Source organism: Bacillus rossius, chromosome 1 (genome assembly GCF_032445375.1).
Source record: "Bacillus rossius redtenbacheri isolate Brsri chromosome 1, Brsri_v3, whole genome shotgun sequence".
Classification (NCBI taxonomy): Eukaryota; Metazoa; Arthropoda; class Insecta; order Phasmatodea; family Bacillidae; genus Bacillus; species Bacillus rossius.
In genome coordinates, this window is record NC_086330.1 from 24,612,588 (window position 1) to 24,634,209 (window position 21,622).

At 41.5% G+C, this 21,622-nt stretch overlaps 2 protein-coding genes across 3 annotated transcripts in view; one reads left to right on the forward strand and one right to left on the reverse strand.

The window, feature by feature from the left end:
* LOC134533324 (protein 60A-like) overlaps positions 1-21,622 on the forward strand; it is a 53,433-nt gene that overhangs the window by 13,790 nt on the left and 18,021 nt on the right. For both annotated transcript variants that reach the window (XM_063370840.1, XM_063370831.1), the window contains exons 3-5: positions 3,556-3,710; positions 14,437-14,640; positions 17,010-17,086. In XM_063370840.1, the coding sequence (XP_063226910.1) occupies positions 3,556-3,710; positions 14,437-14,640; positions 17,010-17,086 (436 nt within the window). The remainder of the gene's footprint in view (positions 1-3,555; positions 3,711-14,436; positions 14,641-17,009; positions 17,087-21,622) is intronic.
* The window catches only part of LOC134533288 (puromycin-sensitive aminopeptidase), a 72,747-nt gene continuing 54,541 nt past the window's right edge, over positions 3,417-21,622 (reverse strand). The window contains exon 14 of the mRNA XM_063370757.1: positions 3,417-3,723. The gene's annotated coding sequence lies outside the window, so the exon portion shown is untranslated. The remainder of the gene's footprint in view (positions 3,724-21,622) is intronic.

Consider the following 21,622-nt stretch of genomic DNA (forward strand, 5'->3'; position numbering starts at 1 on the left):
TTTATATAACCAAACTGAAAACCACACTTTTCTATAAAAACAAAAAAAATTCCACGTAGATGTAACTTTAACAGTATAGAACACAAAAATTTTTGTACGTCGCTTTTGTAACTTTTGACCTGTAGGTACTGTAATAGTTTGAAGGAATAAATGAAGGAGAAAAAAGTTTTATTGACGAATACTTTAGATTGTGCCACCAACTGAAAGTCAGTTTTCACATAAGAACTGAACCGTAAGGTAACACCGGTAATTCGTGCGACAATCAGCTGTGATGTAAATGAAACCGGACTGGCTTATGTCGAGGACTTGGAGCCATTGCAGTGGAAGTTCGTCGCCATCCCCTTGGAGCCGGGGGAGTGGGGGGTGTCGACCTGAGCAGAGGGCCGGAGTTGCCGTCCGTCTGAGGAAAGACACCTTGAATTACCTTTCATCTAAAAACTGTTAGGATTTTGTTTACTTTGTAATCCGGTACGTTTATGTAAGTGAAGTGCAAGTGTTAAATGTAGAGTCCAATTTGTTTAAAATTCATTCAGTTCTCATTTTCATACTTACCTAATAGAAGTAAGTATGTGGTTATTAGTGGTAAATGTTTAATTTGTTATCAATTTAAAATTTGTTTGCTATTGCAACATTTAAATTCATTTGTACTAATCTCAGGAGTTCCTGGATTAAGGGCTTTCTCATAGTTGCTTTACGGTTTAGGCTAATCAACAAACTTAATTGACTATAATTTGTTTACTACTGTGTCAAAACGGACTTAGTTGAAGCATTCAAGTTTTTTTTTAGTGTAGACTTTTTAATTATTATCTCTACTTCCTACGGCAGTATTATACATGAAATAGTAAACATGTCTATAGACCTGCAGACTCTATAACTACAGATATTTTATAAGCCAATTGTCGAGACCCCTCTAAGAGTCAATGAAATGTGTAATGATTCCAACAATGAACTATATATAAGATACAGTAATATTGGCAAATATTTTTATTTTCAAAATAGTAATTTTCTGACATTTGTATTTCAGTATGTTCGATTTCAGGATCTGCTATGACTGGTGACACAGTTTGGCAGTGTAGCAGCCAGCCAATCAGAAATTATACCTAATGGCAAATTTAAAAGTTTTAACTTAATACGTTCTGTGAATAGACACCATACCAGGAAGATGTAATTAAGTCATCACAAGATAAATCGGTGGTGTTAGCTAGTTAGCATCCATCACACTAATGATGGTTAACTGAAACTATTAAGTATGAGAAACTGATATAAACAGGGCAATTCCTTATTACTTAGGAGTCCTACTTAAGTGATAAAAGTACCAGTAAGTTGTAATAAACTCCTACAGTACATGTCCTATTGTTGAGAATGTAAGTGATGCCAAGGCCTTAAATAACATAAATACTGTTACTCAAACTTTATTTAAATATTTTGGATTTTTTTCCCCCAAACATTCATTGCTTGTATTCAGAGTGAACTATTTTATATAAACATATAATTATCAGTTAAATCATTCTCGACCTCAGTGGTCTTGTTGATTAAGCCCTCCTGTTCTCTGATGAGCTAACTAGCCGGACAAAACTAACCCTATAAATAAAGTAAATTGTGTGCTAATTACTTATTGTGTCACATAAATCATGTAACTATTCTATACTGAGTGAAAACTGTAAAACTTGTGTTTGTCAAGTTCTTTTAAAGACTTTTAGATGAAAGGTGCCCTACATACATCAAGCAAATTAGTAAGATATAGTCTGGTACAGTTCAGATTAACTACGTTGAGTATTTTTGCAAGGTTAAAGAATATGGTAATAAAGCTTTCATGTGTAACTTGTCTATAGAATACTAGTTGTGTATGTTCTCATGCTCAAGAATATTTGTGAAGAAATACATTACTTGTTATCCTTGCTTTTACAAACAAGATATAAAAATTACACCATCATTTGTTTCAATGCACTGTTACCTATTCTTTTGAAATCCTCAATAATTATTTATTTTACTGGTGGCACTGATGCACTGTAAATACTAAATTATTTAATGTATGTTTCTTGCAAATATAAATGTATATGGGCTGTATAGTTATTACAGTACCACAAGGTGGCACATCATACACTAATTTGTTTTCATAATTTTGGGGCCTATACACAATAAAATCAATGTGTTGTGTTATAAAATCAAAGTACATAATTAAAAGTACAGTAGTACTAACAGATTGCTGTTTGTTTAATGACCTGGGATTTAATCACTGAAAACATATGAACTAATATCAACATAAATAACTTAAGAATTAACATTTTGGAATCTTTAAGATATGTATCAGTTCATTTGTCAGGGATTGTATAACATTGATAAAGTATTCAACTCTATAATAATGGGTAGTTCAATGTACCTAGATATTCATTTTGGTAATTACATGTTTATAAGTATGGATGCCCCAAAAAATTTGATTAATCATAGACATTGAAATTTTATTAGTTCTGAATTATATAAAAGTCTATTTTTTAATTGTGTCTGGTGGCCATAAATTATTTGTTTATCTATATATTATAGATGTTTAAAATCACACTTAGACCAAAGATGCAAAACCAAGATTCCCACATGCCAAACAGAAATCATAATAAATTATTTTAAAAATAAATCAAGAAAATGATAAATTAAAAATGGTGTATAAACATGCTGTATAGGGCTTTCAGTTTATTGGAAAGTAAACTACGATTAGGTCTATTATATTACAATGATATATACTGTCAGCTGCTGGGCTGTCCCGTGGGCGAAGTTAGGAAAGTTTATGCCCGGTGAGTTCTCAATGAGGGTTCCTGACCACATGGCGAGAGCCAGAAATCGCAAAATGAAGAACAAAAGATACAGAACAACGTTGTGTTGCGGTGCCGGAGCAGAGCTCTGCGTACTTATAGAACATGAGCGTTACAGTTAGGAATCGGTACTCGAGATTAACAATTCTAAGATGTCGCAGAGTGGAGGTCCGCGAGACACAGTAAATGGTTACAGATTGACACGCGAAGTTCGTGACGTAGTACACGATGAACACTTTAACACGGCAGAGCACTTTAGGATGTCAAAACACACACTAGGTACTTAACATTACAAAACGCTAGAAGAGCATACGGACCAAGTCCCAAAGAAGGCGCACGAACAACGTGCGTCTGCTACGTCTCGCAGGGAATAGAGTCCCGTTCGTTTCCATATGAACTAACGTGGTGACTACATTGCATAGGATACTAAGCGTGTCGATGGTTAAGCATGGGCGAAGGCTCCCACGTTCACGTTCCTCACGTGGTGACGCAGCCTACAGCAAACGTCCCACGAAAGAATTAATACGAATTACTTTATGTTTGCAAAGCGTGTACACTTATTTTTTTTTTACAAACTAAAAGTTTCAGTCCAATAAATAAATTAAAACAAAATAAACCTTTTTTTTTATTTCCACAATTGTGTACGCCACTATAAGACATTACAGAAGGGCATTGATTCGGTCAAAAGTTGCGTGAAACTTGTGATCAAATGTGTGCTCCACGATTGAGGCTCGTCTTGCATTGTTCCCAGCGGGACGGAGCTGAGGCTGGTGGACTCTGTGGAGACCTCCTGCGCCCACGAGGGCTGGCTGTCGCTGAACGCCACGGGGCCCTTCGCCGCCTGGGCGTCCTCCCCGGAGTCGAACCAGGGACTGCACGTCTCCGCGCGCCTGGCGACCCACCCAGGTGCTCGCTGTTCCTGGAATTATGTCTCCAGCAGGATGCTGCGGTGCTCCGGCAGACACTTGCAGACGATTCGACAACTGCAACCGAACTAGGGCATCCACTCGATCCTTGGCGGCGAATTGTGGAAGTCCACTACTACATGACTATTGCAGGAATCTGTTTTGAATTCACAGCCTCCTGCTAAGCAGAAATAGTTCATGAACTATTTTTTTATTTGTCGATGCAGATAACTTGTGGGACATTGAAAAAAAGGGGGGGGGGGAAGCATGGGTGAAATAAAAGACAAGTCGAAACAAAAACACTAAACATCTCTCTTCTTCATAGTTTTTTTTTCAATAGATACCTTTATTAGTCGTTTTTTTTTTAGAGAGTTTGCATGGCATGCTTGTGTAGAGTCCATGGAGTATAAAGGAATGTGAGTTGGTAGAAGCAAGCTTAGGCTAGACAGTGTAGTGGTGGATTATTCGGACTTTCCCTAAGGCCACACAAGAGTTCGCAGAACTACGTTAACAATAATGTACCTCCTGATGCTGTAGAGCTTGTATTCCATTTAACACGACAATGAATCGCAAACTTTCGTGACTTGAGAGCAGCATTTTGAAGCCTACCTTTGACCTGAGTGTTAATAGCAAATAATCTGCAGTCACTTGTATTTTTTGCTGTGTAACATCTTAGCTTTCAGTATACAGCATTTGGTAGGAGTAATTTCACGAATATAACGGAAGTCAGTTGGAACAGAAATGTGTAAACACGGTGCTGCCATCTGCAAAGGTCTCATTAATTTTTAAAATATGGTGGACCCGCGTGATTGTCGTAAATATTGTTTTTGTGAACATTGTACTATTTACACCACACATAGTTATTAAGAAATAAAATTTATAATAGTACAACTTTGATATGATTTATAGTCATTAAAGATATGACATCTTAAATATGTTAAAATGCTGGTATTACAAATTTGACAACTCTTAGTTAACATTGAAATATAGAAATAGCACAGTATTCATCATACTATAGACACACAACAAAATGTTATCCTTCATATATTTGATGCCATGTTGAAAAAAAAGAATTTTGTGATTCAATTTTACTGTTAGATCTTAAATGTTGAAACTTCTCAGTAAGGTTAAGGTTTGTTTGTAGTAAGTATTTACAGACTGATTTGTGTCATTTAATGATTATAGTAATGACATAAAATAAACAAGATCACCAACTAAATTAATTTTAATTATTAAAGGCATAGATTATGTTATGGGTAGGGCCCACATATGGTGTGATGCTAATAGTTCACCATTACCATTGAATAATATAATTAATACATTTAACTAGCATACCATGCATAGCTTTGCTCATTATATTACATATATATTATATATATGTGCTCTTATGTTTTAAAATTTTTCAGGTTAATTTGGTATTAATTTATAAATTGGACTGAAACTTTTAGTTTGAAAAATACTTAAAAGATAGAGCCGTGTTTATAATTTTTTAGAGAACCAACAAAATGTTAAATATCTTTGACACCATGTTTGTTCGAACGTAATTTCTCTGGCTAATAATAAGTATTAAGTAATAAGAAATAAGTATTTTTTAAGTTGTGATTATATCTGATGATTATTCAAGTTTACAAAATCTACTCCAGTATAGTTTCACTACCATAAAGTTTATACGCTTAGTACATTCCCCAATATTTGCATAACTCCTTGTGCTGCAGTGCCGTGCCAATCCGCACATTTTTCTCATGCCACAGTAAAACTTCTGCTGTCCTTCCGACAAGCTTAGTACAGTTGGCCTACAGTAGGTTATCAGAGCAGTTATTTGTTATTGCTGTATGTATTTTGCAGTAATTTCATTTTAACGTTCATACTGACATGTGGGGGGGGTCGATCGGTCGGCTTTACGGTGGATTGTTAGTGGGCGCCACCACGTGGTACGGCACGTGGACCCGGTGAGACTCCTAACTCAGGGCGTGACGTCGCCCATGTGAGACGTGATATCCCCCCTTGAAAGTATCTAGCACTAAATCCTGCCCGCTCTCAGCGTCGGGCACGCTTATCCCTACGAAGTGGGCTCTCAGTCGTCCCACACGCCGTCACTCTCCACGTGGTCACACAGATTGAAAATAAAGGAATAATACGTGAAATTCACACACCTGATTTATTCCGCTAATTCCGCTCACACATGTACACGGTTGAAACTATACAAAACGCCCGCGGCACGAATCGGTTTATAGGTGATGAGCCACCACGTGGTCACATATTGCATTACGTAGTACAAGATAAAAGACCGAGACTGGCCGTAAATTAATTAATAAAGCAGTCCCCCGACCGAGAGCTGCTCCGAGGACTAAAAGAAAGCGATTGAGATGAAATTAAAGTTAACAGAATTACTTGGCAGAGAATACAAGCAGTGAGGTCCCCGGAGTGCTGATGCATCTGCTATCGGTTGTTGATGGCGGAAGACTGGGCTGAGAACATGGCGTCCTCCCGCCGAAAACAATTACCGTTAACAGATATTAAAGAATTCGTGCCACGGGAAATTAAATTAACATGACGAGAAAGCACTGAAAATTATGTAACAATTTTTGAATGAATTGAAAAGATTGTACAAATTATAATTACTAAGATTTAAATTTAATTATTGTCTGGCTTCGGGTTTCCTCGGGAATGTCCGGAAACGCTATGATATTTTAATATATAAGTTAAAAAATAAAAGTACATAAAACCCTCCCGGCCGATCTGCCGTCACGTTGCACTTAGGGAATATAAAAACAAACAACACAATTACATATACTTATGTTTTTAGTAGTGCGGCGCACTGGCTGGACAGCGCCCTCTTGCCGGGCGAGCACACACGCACGCACACGTACGCACGGGTAGGCGGAAGGTTTGAATGGAGGCTGGATGGGGTTTGGGCGGTGGCATATCGGACTTACAGGGGGCCGTAGGCCCGGACGATGTCAATTGCCCCCCCCCCCCCCCCCCCCCCCCCCCCCGAAAGTAGGCCGATATGACAGCGCCGAGTGACAGATGGTTGAGAGGCGTGGTCGGTAATGTTTACCTCGCGCACGTGGCAATGTTATTGTTTACGTCCGTGCTGGTTCGTAGCTGGTTCTGTTGGCAACCCTGGTTGTCCCCTCCCGGGTGTACGGTGTTTACGTTCGCCGCGTGACTGGCGACTACGTCATCCCTCTTGTGTGTTGTCCGCCGAAAGCTTCTGTCACGCAGCACCTGGGCGGGGCCGCCTCTCCTCATGGCCGGAGGTTGTATTGGTGTTCTGTCTCCTCTCTCTCCGTCACGCCGCTCCTCCCCTTCCGTGTCGATGATTTCCTCCACTGTAATGCGGGGTGGTGTCAGTTCCCTCACTATGTCAAGACACATGGACTCTACTAGCGAGTAGTGTACGCCCCCTTCAAACTCTTCGCACGGCGGGTCGTCCGTCCGGGTCCCTTCCTCGTCCGGCTGCCAAACAATAGGGATTGGGGAGCGGTCCTGCCCCTCGTCTCTTGTCTGCTCGCCCCCTTCAAACCCGTGAAATGGCTCGTCCGTGTTCTCAGAGAACAGCCACCTGGCGCGACTTCCGGTATCGGTTGGCCGGATGGGTGTGACTACGGCGTCGCAGGGAAATCCCGCGAATCCTGGGGAGCCGCCGCTTGCCGGCGTTGACGTGTAACGGTGCTCCGTGGGTGGGGTCACCTGGATCTCCTGCCCCGTCGTCTCCTGTTCTGCTTCCGGTGTCCCGTCTTCCGGCTCGTCTTCCCCTCGTGGTAGCCTGACTGTATCCCGGTGATACTTAACTACTCTGCCGGTGGGCAGCCTCAGGTACACAGCCGTGTTGCCCGCGGTGCGCACCACGGGTACTGGTCCTACCCATTTCGCGGCTAGCCCCGCGCAGTAGTTCCGGCCACTTGACGAGAGTGGGTGCAGTCTGGCGTATACGAGTTGACCTGGGGTCAGTGGTGGAGGTGGTGACGTGGTCGTGGGAGTGACCCGCACCTGGTATTCCGCCTGCCGGCGTTGTGCGGCGTTGCGCAGAGTTGACAGTCGTGCCGCCCGTGCCTCATGTGACTCGTCAACTGGTCGGTTGTCCGATGGCGGGATGCGGAACTGCCCCGGTAGTGGGAGGTTCCGCCCCTGAACGAGAGTGGCTGGTGCTTCGCCCGTGGCCTCGTTACATCGACGTCGAAGACAGTAGAGCACGTCCGGTATGTGGGTGTCCCAGGTGGTATGATCATCGGTGAGTCATAGACGCAACTGGGCTTTAATTTCTTGATTGCGTCGCTCGGTTGGATTCGCCCTTGGGTGGTAGATGGGTGTGGTGTGGGCTGTGACGTGCCATTTCCGGCATAACTTGACCCACTTCTGCCCCGAGAACTGGGTGGCATTGTCCGTCAAGAGCACTTGTGGGTAGCCCCACCGGGAAAAGAATTCGTCCTCCAGGCTCCTCGCAATAGTTCCAGCACGGCAATTTGACAAGGGGTACGCCTCTACCCACCGGGTGAAGCAATCAGTCACCACGAGTAGGAACCTTTTGCCCCTGGCGGTGCGGGGGTAGGGGCCCATGAGATCTAGCGCCACGGTGTGGAAGGGCTCTGTAGGTTTCCGCGGTATTTGCTGTTCTCTTCCGTCGGGTCTCCGGGTCTTGTGTCTCTGACAGTGTCGGCAGCTGCGAACTCTGTCCCTCATGTATTTGTTCAGTCCTGGCCAGTAGAACCACTCCCTTATCGCTCTTGTCGTCTGGTCGGTGCCTGAGTGCCCCGCTAATTTGTTGTCGTGTAGCATAGTGAAAATGTGCCGCGTCCCAATCGGTGCGAACGTCCGCCATGTTTGTTTTTGTTGTTGTTGTTGTTGTTGTTGTGGCTGTGCTTGTAGGCAACCGTCTACCACTCGGTACCCCTCGAACGTAGTCTCCCCGCATTTCCGAATCAGCGCCTGAGTTTGTGCGTCTGTCAGTTGTACGGCGCGGACTAGGGCGTCCAAGTCATCTAACTCTGCACCGGGGGTTAATGAGGGGGGCGTGGTCGGTTGGATTGCACATATGTACGGACCAGCGGTCACCTCGGGTCTCGCATCGGGGACTGCTCCGCGTGTGGGGGGCAGTAGTTCGTCCCATTCTCCGTCATCTCGCACCTGTACTGTGCTGTCCGGATTTCGGGACAGCTCGTCTGCCAGTTCGTTGTACTTTCCCGCCACATGTTCCACCGTGAAATCTAATGCCTGCAGCAGCATGGCCCACCGGGTGAGTTTGGAGCGGCGGCCCTGCATGGTCGCGAGCCACTTTAGACACTGACTGTCCGTGCGTAAAATAAACTGCTGTCCCTCCAGGTGTGGTCGGTAGCATCGCAAGGCCCACACAACTCCGAGACACTCTCGCTCGTTCACGCTATAACGGCGCTCTACCTCCCCAAACTTTGCGCTCGCATACTCGACTACTCTGGGCTCCCCTTCCTCGCCTAGCTGTAGTAGGATGGCCCCTACGCCTTCTTGACTAGCATCGGTCTGTACGATAATGGGTTTCTGTGGGTCCAGCCTGGCCAACAGATGACACTCGCGGAATCTACGTTTGAGTTCGTTGAACGCCGCCTGCATGGCGCTTGTCCACCGGTACGGTTTCTTCGGGGACAGCTGTTCTGTCAGGGGAGCTGTCACGAGTGAAAACTCCGGTATGAATGCTCGTAACCAGTTAGTGAGTCCTATGAACCGCTGGAGCTGCTTGCGTGTGTTCGGGGCGGGTTGGTTAAGGATGACCTCTAGCTGTTTCGCAGTAGGCCTATTCCCCTCCGCGTTCACTACGAGACCCAGGAAATCTATATCCGTCATGCCCAGGTGACACTTCTCCCTGTTAACGTCAGTCCGTGGGACGCAAGGCTCTCTAGTACAAAGGCAAGGTGGTGGGCGTGGTCCTCCCAGGTCTGCGACCACACTATGATATCGTCTAAGTACGCCGCCGCAAACTTCCCTAAATAATTGTCCAACACGCGCGTCATCATGTTTTGAAACGTGGCAGGGGCGTCCTGGAGACCAAAGGGCATGGATCTGAATTGAAATCGTCTCCCGTCGGGGGTAGTGAAAGCGGTCTTCGGTCTGTCCGCTGGCCGTATTGGCACTTGCCAATATCCAGATTTCAAGTCCAATGACGAGAACACTTTTGCGTTGCCGTGTCCGGCGATCGTGTCGGCCATGTTTAACAAGGGTGGGGGGGCATTTACTGTCACCTTGTTTATAGGTTTGAAATTTACATAGAATCGGGATGTGCCATCTTTTTTCTCCGCTAAGACTATCTGGAAGTTATAGGCACTCTCACTCGGCTCTATAATCCCATCCCTGAGCATCTCATTAACCTGCGTCAGAATGGTCTGTTTGCCTGTATGTCCATAACTGCCGGGTGGGATGAACATAGGAACATGAGGATGAGTAGGGATGGTATGCTCGGTGACGGAAGTGCGTTTGAGGGGGTCGGCAGTCACGAACACGGAACACTGTTGGTCAAGCACACTCTGGATGACAGCACGGAGTTCGTGGGGAACTCCGTGTTTGAACTCGTCGAGACTGACCTTTACATCCGGTGTCGGCGGCGTCCTTCCCAACCCGTAGACGGTGCGACGGCCCTGGATGCCCACGTGCACCCGGCCGTCTCGTATCTCGATCCGGGCGTCCTGTTGATAGAGCCATGGTTGCCCCAGTATGACGTCGTTGCGGAGTCCGGCGACCACCACAGCTGTCGTGGTCGACTGCTGGTCTCGTATCTCGATGCGGAGCGTCGCGACGCCCTGCGTCTGGCAGGCGTTTCGGCTGTGGCCAGCTGCAGCTGTCCCGTGTGGAGCTCATACTGGTCGTCGGCAAGTAGTCGCGCCGCCACACAGTTGTGACTAGCGGCCGTGTCCACCAGGGCGTTCACTGCGCGCCCGTTGACTATGATCGGGATGCGTAGGAGTTCACCTTCCTCGGCGTTGATGTGACCCAGGAAGAGTCCTGTTGGCGGGCGCTCGTGTCCTCCGGCTGATGTTGAGGGGGGGAGGGGTGGTAGAGCAACTACGCCGCCCCCCCTTGGCCGTTTCCCGCCTGCCGCGGGTCCCTGTTGTCTGGCTGGTAGCGGTTACGCACCGGGCAGTTGAGATGCCAGTGGTAGACGCTGGCGGGGCACGTATGGCACTGTGGTGGTCCGTTGCCAATGGCGCGCTGGCGCCATGCCGATGGTGATTGTCTGCCGGGTCGGGCGCTGGTGTGGCGGTCGGTTGTTTGTGGCGCGACGTAAGGCACCACCGCCTGAGTTGTTATTGTAGTTGGTTCAGTCCGCGTTGGTGTTCTGGCGCTTGCGCGGGGCGTTTTCACGGCACCCAGGTCCTGCTCCACAATCCTAGCGAGCTGCACGAATTCTTCTGCGGAGTAGCGTACCGCGTGGCGCATGTGCAGACGCATCTCAGGGCGCATGAGTTCTATAAAGGGCCCTAAAACTTCCTCCGGTGCTTGCGTCGGGAATAGGCGTCTGTGAAGGCGTATCTTCTTCAGCACAAATGCTTCGGCCGCCTCCGCGTGTCCTTGCTCCGTGCAAAATAGTTCCGTCCTCACCCTCAGCTCTGTTCGGGCGTCCGCAAACCGGGATTCGAACCTCCTGACAAACTCCGGTCAGGGCATATCAAACTCGCGAATGATTGTGCACCACGTTTTTGCATCGGCACGTAGCACACCGCCTACTCTCTCTGCCCACTCTATCTCCGGTACTCCGTAGCGACTCAACCGTCCGCGACACGCAGTTAAGAATTGCCTAGGATCATCAATGGTCCGCCCCGCGAACTCCGGAAGTTCTATGGGTCCTACCAGAACTACGCGCCGCCTCTCCCACGTGAAGTCATGGCGCTCCCGCTCTGCCGCCTCATGTTTCACGTGCGCCACACTTTCGCATTCCATACAGAGATACCAGTTACCCTCTGTGCTGCCTGCCTCGCCCCTGGTTAGGCATTTCCGGTGTTTGAATGCCCTGCACTGCTTGCACCACGTGCCTTCGCTTGCCTGTCCGTCACACGCCGTGTTCGTGCACCTAAGATAGTCCGGTGTTCTAGCTGGTGTTCCTAGCGGTAGGTTACCCACGCACGACTCTAAACACACACACGTGTCCGCCCACGACGTTCCCAGTACACCGCCCACGTGTTTGGGTCGCGCACATTTCACACAGTACATCCCGTTCACATTGTACAGTACCTCGGTTTTCACTGCGCCTGCACTGCTGCCCCTTTGCGCGCTGTCCGACATGATGGTGTGTGGTGGTAAGGCCGGTGTACTGCTTTGCTTCTCCTCGCCACGCGGCCCGGAAGGCGGTCCACTCACACACTCACCCTGCGAGCTGTCTGCACACAGCTGTCCGCGCCCGGGATGTGTTGTTTGTGCGCGAATTCCTGGAAGCGTGCTCGCTTGGCTGCCCACGTGGCCGGCGCGCCAGAGTCCCGCTATGCGCTCTGCGCGAACAATAGTTCCAGCGCGAACTTTAGTTCCGCGCGCTCCGCGTAACAACCGCCTATCTCACATGCTCGTACAGGTCTCGGTACTAGACGTCTTCTATCACGCCCCACGCTCTTGGGAGCCGTCGGGCACGCTTATCCCTATGAAGTGGGCTCTCAGGCGTCCCACACGCCGTCACACAGATTGAAAATAAAGGAATAATACGTGAAATTCACACACCTGATTTATTCCGCTAATTCCGCTCACACAAGTACATGGTTGAAACTATACAAAACGCCCGCGGCACGAATCGGTTTATAGGTGATGAGCCACCACGTGGTCACATATTGCATTACGTAGTACAAGATAAAAAACCGAGACTGGCCGTAAATTAATTAATAAAGCAGTCCCCCGACCGAGAGCTGCTCCGAGGACTAAAAGAAAGCGATTGAGATGAAATTAAAGTTAACAGAATTACTTGGCAGAGAATACAAGCGGTGAGGTCCCCGGAGTGCTGATGCGTCTGCTCTCGGTCGTTGATGGCGGAAGACTGGGCTGAGATCATGGCTCGCTCGACTAACATGGCGTCCTCCCGCCGAAAACAATTACCGTTAACAGATATTAGCGAATTCGTGCCACGGGAAATTAAATTAACATGACGAGAAAGCACTGAAAATTATGTAACAATTTTTGAATGAATTGAAAAGATTGTACAAATTATAATTACTAAGATTTAAATTTAATTATTGTCTGGCTTCGGGTTTCCTCGGGAATGTCCGGAAACGCTATGATATTTTAATATATAAGTTAAAAAATAAAAGTACATAAAACCCTCCCGGCCGATCTGCCGTCACGTTGCACTTAGGGAATATAAAAACAAACAACACAATTACATATACTTATGTTTTTAGTAGTGCGGCGCACTGGCTGGACAGCGCCCTCTTGCCGGGCGAGCACACACGCACGCACACGTACGCACGGGTAGGCGGAAGGTTTGAATGGAGGCTGGATGGTGTTTGGGCGGTGGCATATCGGACTTACAGGGGGCCGTAGGCCCGGACGATGTCAATACACATACCTATTTTAATATAATAGCATTATCAAAAACTGTATTTAAAATAAATATCAGTTGTTATTTTAGCATGCAGCAGTTTTTGTTCAAAGTCAATAATGACAATAATACATATTTAGGAAATAGAAATTGAACACTGCAGCTTAGTAGTGTGAGCTTTACTATTAATAAAATATTTTGGGGTTAAAATTTCTATCTGTTCTGAGATCACTCGAAAACTACTGAACAGATTTAAATAATTGTTTTTGTGTTAATTAGTTCTTTATCTAATTTAAACACTGGGCTATATTTCCTTATGTCTTTCCACCTCTGAAGAGGTGAAAGGGGGTAAATATTATTTATTATTTTAAAATAAATCATATTTTACAACTGTTGGTGGGCATGTAACAAATTAAAATTAATTAATTAATATCTCTGAAGTTAATCAAGCACAAGTTGATGCTATTGGGTATGAATTAAAAACATACAAAAACACTGTTATAATTATTACAATTTTTACAAAATTTTACTTTGATGGGGTGAAAACTATATAGATTTATAATAAAAAATAACTTTTCTGGAACTAAACAAGCATTTTTCTTTATTTATCTCCTAAGATTGTGCAAGGGTTAGGTTTGGTTTTATGAAGAAAACTTACATCTTCAAAAAGTTTGGGTATCTCTGAAGCTAATCAAGTGGGAGAGGTAGGTAAGATATTGGGTTGGCTTTATCCACATACATAAACATTTTTTTAACCATTTTTTAAAAATTCACTTTCTAATGGTTTGAAAGAGGCAAGTTTGATTTTATGGAGTTAAGATGTATATATAAACACACTTAAACAAGAAATGAAAAATATGGGAAATGTAATCATTATTAAAAATTAATACGCTTACATATTACTACTTCCTGCATTACCATCCTGATTTGTTTTATTCTAACGTTATCTTAAAACTACACATCTAACATTTTTACAATACTAGCACTACCAGAAATTCTCATGAGCAAAGTTATGCATGGTATGCTAGTTAAATGTATAAATTCCATAATGATAATGTGGAGCTTATAGCATCACACCAAATGTGGGCCCTACCCATAACATAATCTATGCCTTTTATAATTAAGATTAATTTAGTTGGTGATCTTGTTTATTTTATGTCAACACTATAATCATTAAAATCATTATTGTTAGCTATCAGTAAGTTAAGTGTTAAATGTACATATTTATACTTTTTTATAGGTCACGAAATAAGACCGGAGGAAGTAGGAATTGTTGTCGATGACCACCTAGAAGGACAGGAGCCTTTTCTGGTGGCCTTCTTGAAGACTCCGCAGGAACGACGCCTGCACATCAGAGAGGTGCGCGACACGGGCAAACGACGGAGGAGAGTCGGGGACAGCTCCTGGGAGAACAGATACGTCCAAGAGCCCTTCCACAGCGATAGTGAGTGGGTCGCATTATCACGGCTTACAGGATGTACTGATCCAGTTAAACGTAGTTCACCAGGGGCTTAAAAAACTATCTCCATTCTAAAATCTTTGTACAAAAATAAGCAATTCACAATAAAAACTTTTTTTGTAATGATACAAAAATTAAGTTCATGGAAAAGTTGGTAACTTATAATCTCATGAGAACTTTCACGCTTCTAAATTTTTAGCAAATGTACGTTAAGTACTGACAGGGTTGGCTGATTTAAACTACAAAAATTAAAACAAGTGTTTTATTTAATGTATTTTTAGATAGAATGTCACCATAAATTTTCATTAAAGGTCTATTTCCACTCTAATAACAACAATAGTTTGCTCATTAATGTTTCTTGTGATTTACGGGATCAAATAATTATATAATAATCAGCATCTTATCATTTAAATAAACTGAATAAGTTGTAAATTGCACATAACCAGTTAAATACTCCCCTAAAATCAAATTAATTAGTAAATTGTAGTCAAAAGTGTAAAAAAATTAGTAAGTAAATAAATTTATCATTTTAAAAAAAATTCCTATTTTGTGGGAAATCCCTGACTATACTGTAAAATCCCCTTGCTGTGGGAAACACCCATTCTATGGAGAATCCTCCTGTGGGGAAACACCCTTTCTGTGGTTAAGTCCCAGTCAGATGTGGAGATTTGCTGGACTTCAATTCTTTTATGTTTTAACTTTTCTAATTCAAAATGAGTGGCAAAAGCAGGATGTTGTATGGCTTTCATTTGAATATGCTGAAAACCAAAATTACTAATGTAATAGAACAAACCTGGTTTAAAAAAATGGCTTAAACAAAAAACCTGGTTTAAAAAAATTAAAAGGTTTTTCCAACCCTGAGTACTGACCTTATGGTAAAATGGTTTGGACTGGAAACATGTATTTTCCATCTATGGGTAGTAAATTTTTTGAACAATATAATATAAATAGTAGATGCTTGGGAAATTACAAAAATTGCTTTAATTAAAAAATAAATAAACATTTTAATGCTAAAAGTATTTTGTCTCAGTCCTATATCTCACAAATTATAATTATTTAAATTTTTTATTATATATCTGGTTAGGAGCTACATTTTGGGGGAAGGTATAAGTACGTAGAACCTCTTTGCATGCTGTTTGCTTTCAATTTTTGTTGTAGGAATCATTTTTTTTTTTTTAATTTTCTTAGGATTTTCAATATATATTCCTTCCCCTCCCCCCTTTTTTTTTCCATTGCATACGCCACTGTATTTGAGGTTAAAAGAGGTAGGCCTCGTAATTTAACAATACCTTCAAAGACTTGAATGCTGAGCAAAGTTGTGCAGTGGTTGAACACAAGACTCACATTTACGAGAGAGTTTGTTGAAATTGTTATCCAGATTGCTGCTCTCCTCGTAGGTATAGGTTTTCCATTGTCTCCTGCTATTGTTTACTACTCAAAGCAGTAGCCAATCCTTCCACCAATTCCCTTATCAATGTTGTTTGTGTCTTGTCTACAACAGATATAAACAGCCACCATGTTTAAAACTAAAAATATTAAATAAATTTTAGGAAATTTGAGCATCTAACCTATTTACCCATCTCATTTTAAGACAGTTCATTGACTTTCCGACATTGGAGCAAATCTTGTGCATAAATAACACGTAAGGCTACCGAGAGAGTGAGCACAGACACACAATATGCCCTCGTAGCAGATATTTTCAAAGACACATAGTTTTCCAGGCACCCACAACAAAAATTGGTTTCAACATCTTGCTTTGGTCCATTCAGTGTAGGACTTAGCTTCACTATCTCGAAAGGACGGATGACCTAAGTTTTTATTGTTGGTATGGAATAGCTCCCAGTTAGGTAAATGGGGAGTCCGAAGGTTTGAAATAAAATAGTATTGTGAAACTTATTTCTGACACATTGAAAAGTCATTATTAAAACTATGGTTTTATTTAATGTTTAAAAGTACTAAGGGTTAAAAAAAAATTACACACATTAAAGAAATCTAAAAATTTTCAAATGTATATTTTACACAAAAAACATTTGGACCGGCTTCAATGTTCTAGTTCTAGAGGGCTTAAGTGAAAGGATTATTGTCTTTTTTTGCCCCTCCCATAGGATCCACTAGTTTCATTCAATTCTTTGAACATCTTTGAGTAAAACATGCATACTTCTTTGAAAACTATCCTATTTAGGATTACTGTCAAACTAGACTGCAATCGAAAGAATTAAAATTTCTAAAGTAATGCAAATAACATAATCTATTCATCTGCAAGAAGTCTTTAAAAAATGCAATGCTCTAGCTGAAAATATTTTTCTAATGTGTATTTATATATTTAACCAAGCAATTCTACGTAACTGTTGCAGGCCTGCATTGGAACCACGCCTCCCGGAGCTGTCAGATCCACAACTTGCACGTGGATTTTTCAGAACTGAGGTGGAATGTAAGTACGCCTTGAGAGATGTACTTAATTGTAAGATAACTGCTTGTTTTACCACTTCTTTCTAATTGCAGTAAATAGTAATCTTCCTAATTTTTGATATCGAAATTGCATTACTTGTACAAATCTTGTAAGTTTTATTCTGGTGCACTGAAGGGATTTTTTTTTTATTGCTGAAAGATGTAACTTTCATTCAACATAACTAATAGTGAAACATCTTGTCCAGAATAACATAGAACATGTCCACCTTCTACATTGGCTCAGTTCAGAATGATTGAGGTATCTTCAATTTTTGTTGTGTTGTTGAAATTTAACTGTATCTTTCAATCATATGCATCTGTTCATTGAGGGGAATATAAAGCATCAAAATTTTAAGCATTGCGGAGGACAAGTCAGTTGCGGTGGATGTGCAATTGCTGACGGATATGTTTTTTTAAAAGGCATGTGCCGTGATTTTAATATCTGAATGTCTGTGTATCTGATAGTTGGGCATAAATTTGTGTGATCAGGGTGACTACTCCAACCCCAGAATAAAATTCCTGGGTATTTCCAGGTTTTCCAGAAATTTATTTTCATTTTTCCAGAATATTTAACTCATTTTCTATACTAAGTCTATGCGTTCTTTGTAATACTAAATTACACATAAAAATATAATATTACTATACCTGCACAAATGTGGAAATGTTTCTCGGAAAAAGGTACGCTGGAATAACTTGTCATATCAAAGAAAAACTTAGAAACTCTAAATTATTAGTTCAAATTATGTAAAATAATATAACATCCAATAAATTTGGTTAAAAATAAATATAAGAACACCAATATATGTTGTCAGTAAGCACAGCACGTAATTTCATAGCTTCACAGTTTTTTTTTAAACCAGCAAGTTTATCATCAATTTTTCTGGCTTCAGCACGAGCCTCTGAAGAATTTTACACACTTCTTGGCTTCCATTTCCTTCACAGCCAAATCGCTTAGTTTGCGACGACGAGATTCCTCTAACTGGGCCGATGCTGCTGCTCTGCGTTCCTGCTGGGCTTCTGTGTAGCGAGCATGCGTGCTGCGTGGAGGATAGGCTTGTTAAGTGGCACTGACTGAATCCCACCCAGATAGCTGACAGCATCATACACACATTTGTGCGCTACGAGGGTCTATTCTTCCATATTGTCTGCAAGACAATCTGCATTGACCGAAAATCCTGTGTGTTTTGCTCCTTTCATATGACTCACAACTGCAGTCCGCCCCATTGATGACAATGAAAACACTTTGCAACAAAGAGAGCAAAAGGCTGAATATTTGTCACCCTGGACTTTATGTAACAAATCAATCCTTAAAATAAGGTTCATTAAGCCACTGTTCCTGAAATGAAGACTTTCCTGTGTGGCCTGGTTTGGCCATTATTGAAAAAATTCACCACCACTGAATATAAACGGATACTAACATATCAGTAACTAAGATTATTTAACGAACAGAAACTATCTTAACTTAAAACATCACAACATGAAACAGAATAACAATTGCAAAACAAAAAAATTGAGGTTAAGTTACATACATGTTATTTTTTTTTCAAGCTTGATCTTTCCATTTGTTACTTCAACAGTTATACACTTATGAAGTAGGACGTAAACGATTTTCGTTACAGCGACATTAATTAATTAAATTTAAGTTTACTTCCAAGCCTGCCTACATAAACATATCCTAACAAAATGCCGAATTACGTTACTTTCCGCGCAAATGCACATTGCAGATACAATGATATTGGTAGGTACATTAGATGAAGTGTTGCCAACTATTGACAAGATAAAAGTTTACACCTAAACAAGTATTAGCTGTTATAAAATCAACAACAATTAGTTAAAAGATATACCGTATGAAAATTTAATAAACTGAATCCGTAAATTATCCAACGATAAAAATATTAAACTTCATTTTTTTTCTTAAGAAAATTGGAATTACGCACGGTAAACAATCTTAAATCTGCTTCGCTCTGGCGTCAGGTTATAAAAACGTCTCTCTGAGCGTCACAGTCACACACGTAAACATGAATGGCGTCAGGATTGCTGATAATGCTTTCGTCTGTGGATGCTGACTCTCCCATGTCGTCTCTTATTCTAAAATTAAATATATATTACACAATCCATTGCTATTTAATATATATTCAATATCGATATTAACTGCAGATGTACATAATCAACGACTTTAATGTTAGACGATAATTACAGTATGGAAGAATAGCAAATCTCTCGAGGGGTAAATAAATTCCTGGGTATTTCCAGTATTTTTCCAGAGGCAAAATATTCCTGGGTAATTCCAGGTTTTCCCGACCAATCGTCACCCTGGTGATAGAGAGTTATCATTAACTTTACATTTGACGTCAGACAAGATTTCTTGGGTTTTTTATACCCCGAGATAACGTTCTCGATCAAGATGTATTAACAATGGAACTCATTCCAGACGATAGACTATGAACAAAGTAAAATTCTCTTTATTAAAGTTGCTTGTTAAAACTAAAGAAATAACTGTTCCTTAATCCTCATCATAAAAAATGGATTCTAGCCAACTATCTGAACATCTTGTGAAGTCTTTGAGCTTTTATAATTGACAACTTAAAAAATGAAAATCGGGTATTGAAAACACTTTTAGATGACTCAAGGACGGAAATTTCAGATCTTAAAAACTAAATGATCCAAGTAAAGCAAGGCCTGAATATACATAACGATAACCATAAATTATCAAGCAGCAAGAACTACAGAACAGACGAAAAGTATGCACACGGCCAGGAATGTTGTTGCGTCAGGAGCATCATCAGGTAACCAGACGGCTGACCTACTTATAACCCAGCAGATTTCTCGTGACATCAACAACTCCAGGACAGCCGAAAGTAGGGCTTCACTGTTGTAAGAAATTCACGTAAGCCAAAAACGGGAATATGGAATCTTCGTCCGCGGCAAATGTTACGAATAAAAAAAAATCTCCCATGAAAGTTGCCATCAGAAATACAGCTATGCTATAAGCTATAAGCCATAGTCAAATCTGCATTCAAAAGAACCAAAACCCTTTTTGTAACTTGCCATGATCCATCAGTCCATGAACAAGAAATTGTGGATTACATCATCTTTGAACTTAACCTGTCACAAGTCAAGGTTGTAAAGCTCAGATCCAAATATAACACCTATGCATCTTTTCATGTTTCGGTTCTGGAAGATGACTTTGATAAGATAAACAATACAGTTTTATGGCCAAATGGTTGTCTGATCAGTCCTTTCTATGGAAAACATTACCCTGATCAAATTTTAAACACGGACTCCACCTCTGAAGATCATGATCAAACTAGCAAGTCTAATTTAAATCAATTGGACAAATCTTCTAGCTTGGAGTCTGGAGAAGGGAAATAATAACACTCTTAGCCTGGAATGTTAGTTTCATCAGTTGCACGTGAATTTGATATGCTTTATCAAAATGTTAAAGGAATTAGAACCAAAGCAAACAAATTTAATAACAACTTGGAAATATCTGATCATGACATAAATTGCCTCTCATACGTATAAATTCACACTACTTCAACGACAACTATTACATATTTAGATCTGACAGAGATCCTACACAAACACTGAGGGAAAGAGGTGGTGCATTAATTGCCATTAAAAAAAATAATTAAAACTGTCTTACCTAATGATATATATGATTATCCAGAAATTGAAGCTGTCTGGGTTACAATTAAAATAACTCAATCTGAATCTCTAATGCTTGGGAACATATATATTCCCCCGATATTTCCATTATTTAGCTTATATTGAAAATCTCTTAGAAAAATTGGTGATCTATTAAGAAAATATTTTAAATATACGTGATTTTAATCTGCCCCGTGTTGACTGGTCCCATCTGCATACTTCAGACATAATTCATAATCTGAGCCAAATCTCAGACTTGATTAACTTCATAGCTGGTTTGGGTTTACCCCAAGTTAACCTTACGTTGGCCTCCAATCACCTCTTGGATCTATGTTTCTCTAATTTTCCTTTAGTCAAAGATGGATCGGCTGCATCATGCTCTTAATGTGAATATCAAACCTGATAAACTTTCCAAGAATATTTTCTTGTCTTACAGAATCTATAAGTGTTTTTTTCTTCTTCTTCCCCAGTGTTTATGTTCCCCCTTCTAATAACCTGAATTCTTGGTTTCGTTATAATACAAATTACTCAATTTCTCCATTCAATGTTGATGAGTGTCCAGTACTCTAGGGTATAAAATATTTAAAGTCTTCTTTGTATACAGGTTCTGATAGTATTCCAAATTTCATTGTAAAGGGTTGTTCATTGCTTCTAGATCTAATTTTAAAATTCAATTTTTAACTAAAGTCTCAACAGTGGTGTTTACCCAACCAATGGAAAACTGCCAAGATAATTCCTATCCATAAGAAAGGTAACAAATTAAACATAAACTATAGGCATATATCTCTCAAATTCTTCAATAAAATTATTTTCAAACATCTTGATTTGAATGTTAAAAATAGACACACTAACAATCAACATTGTTTCAGAA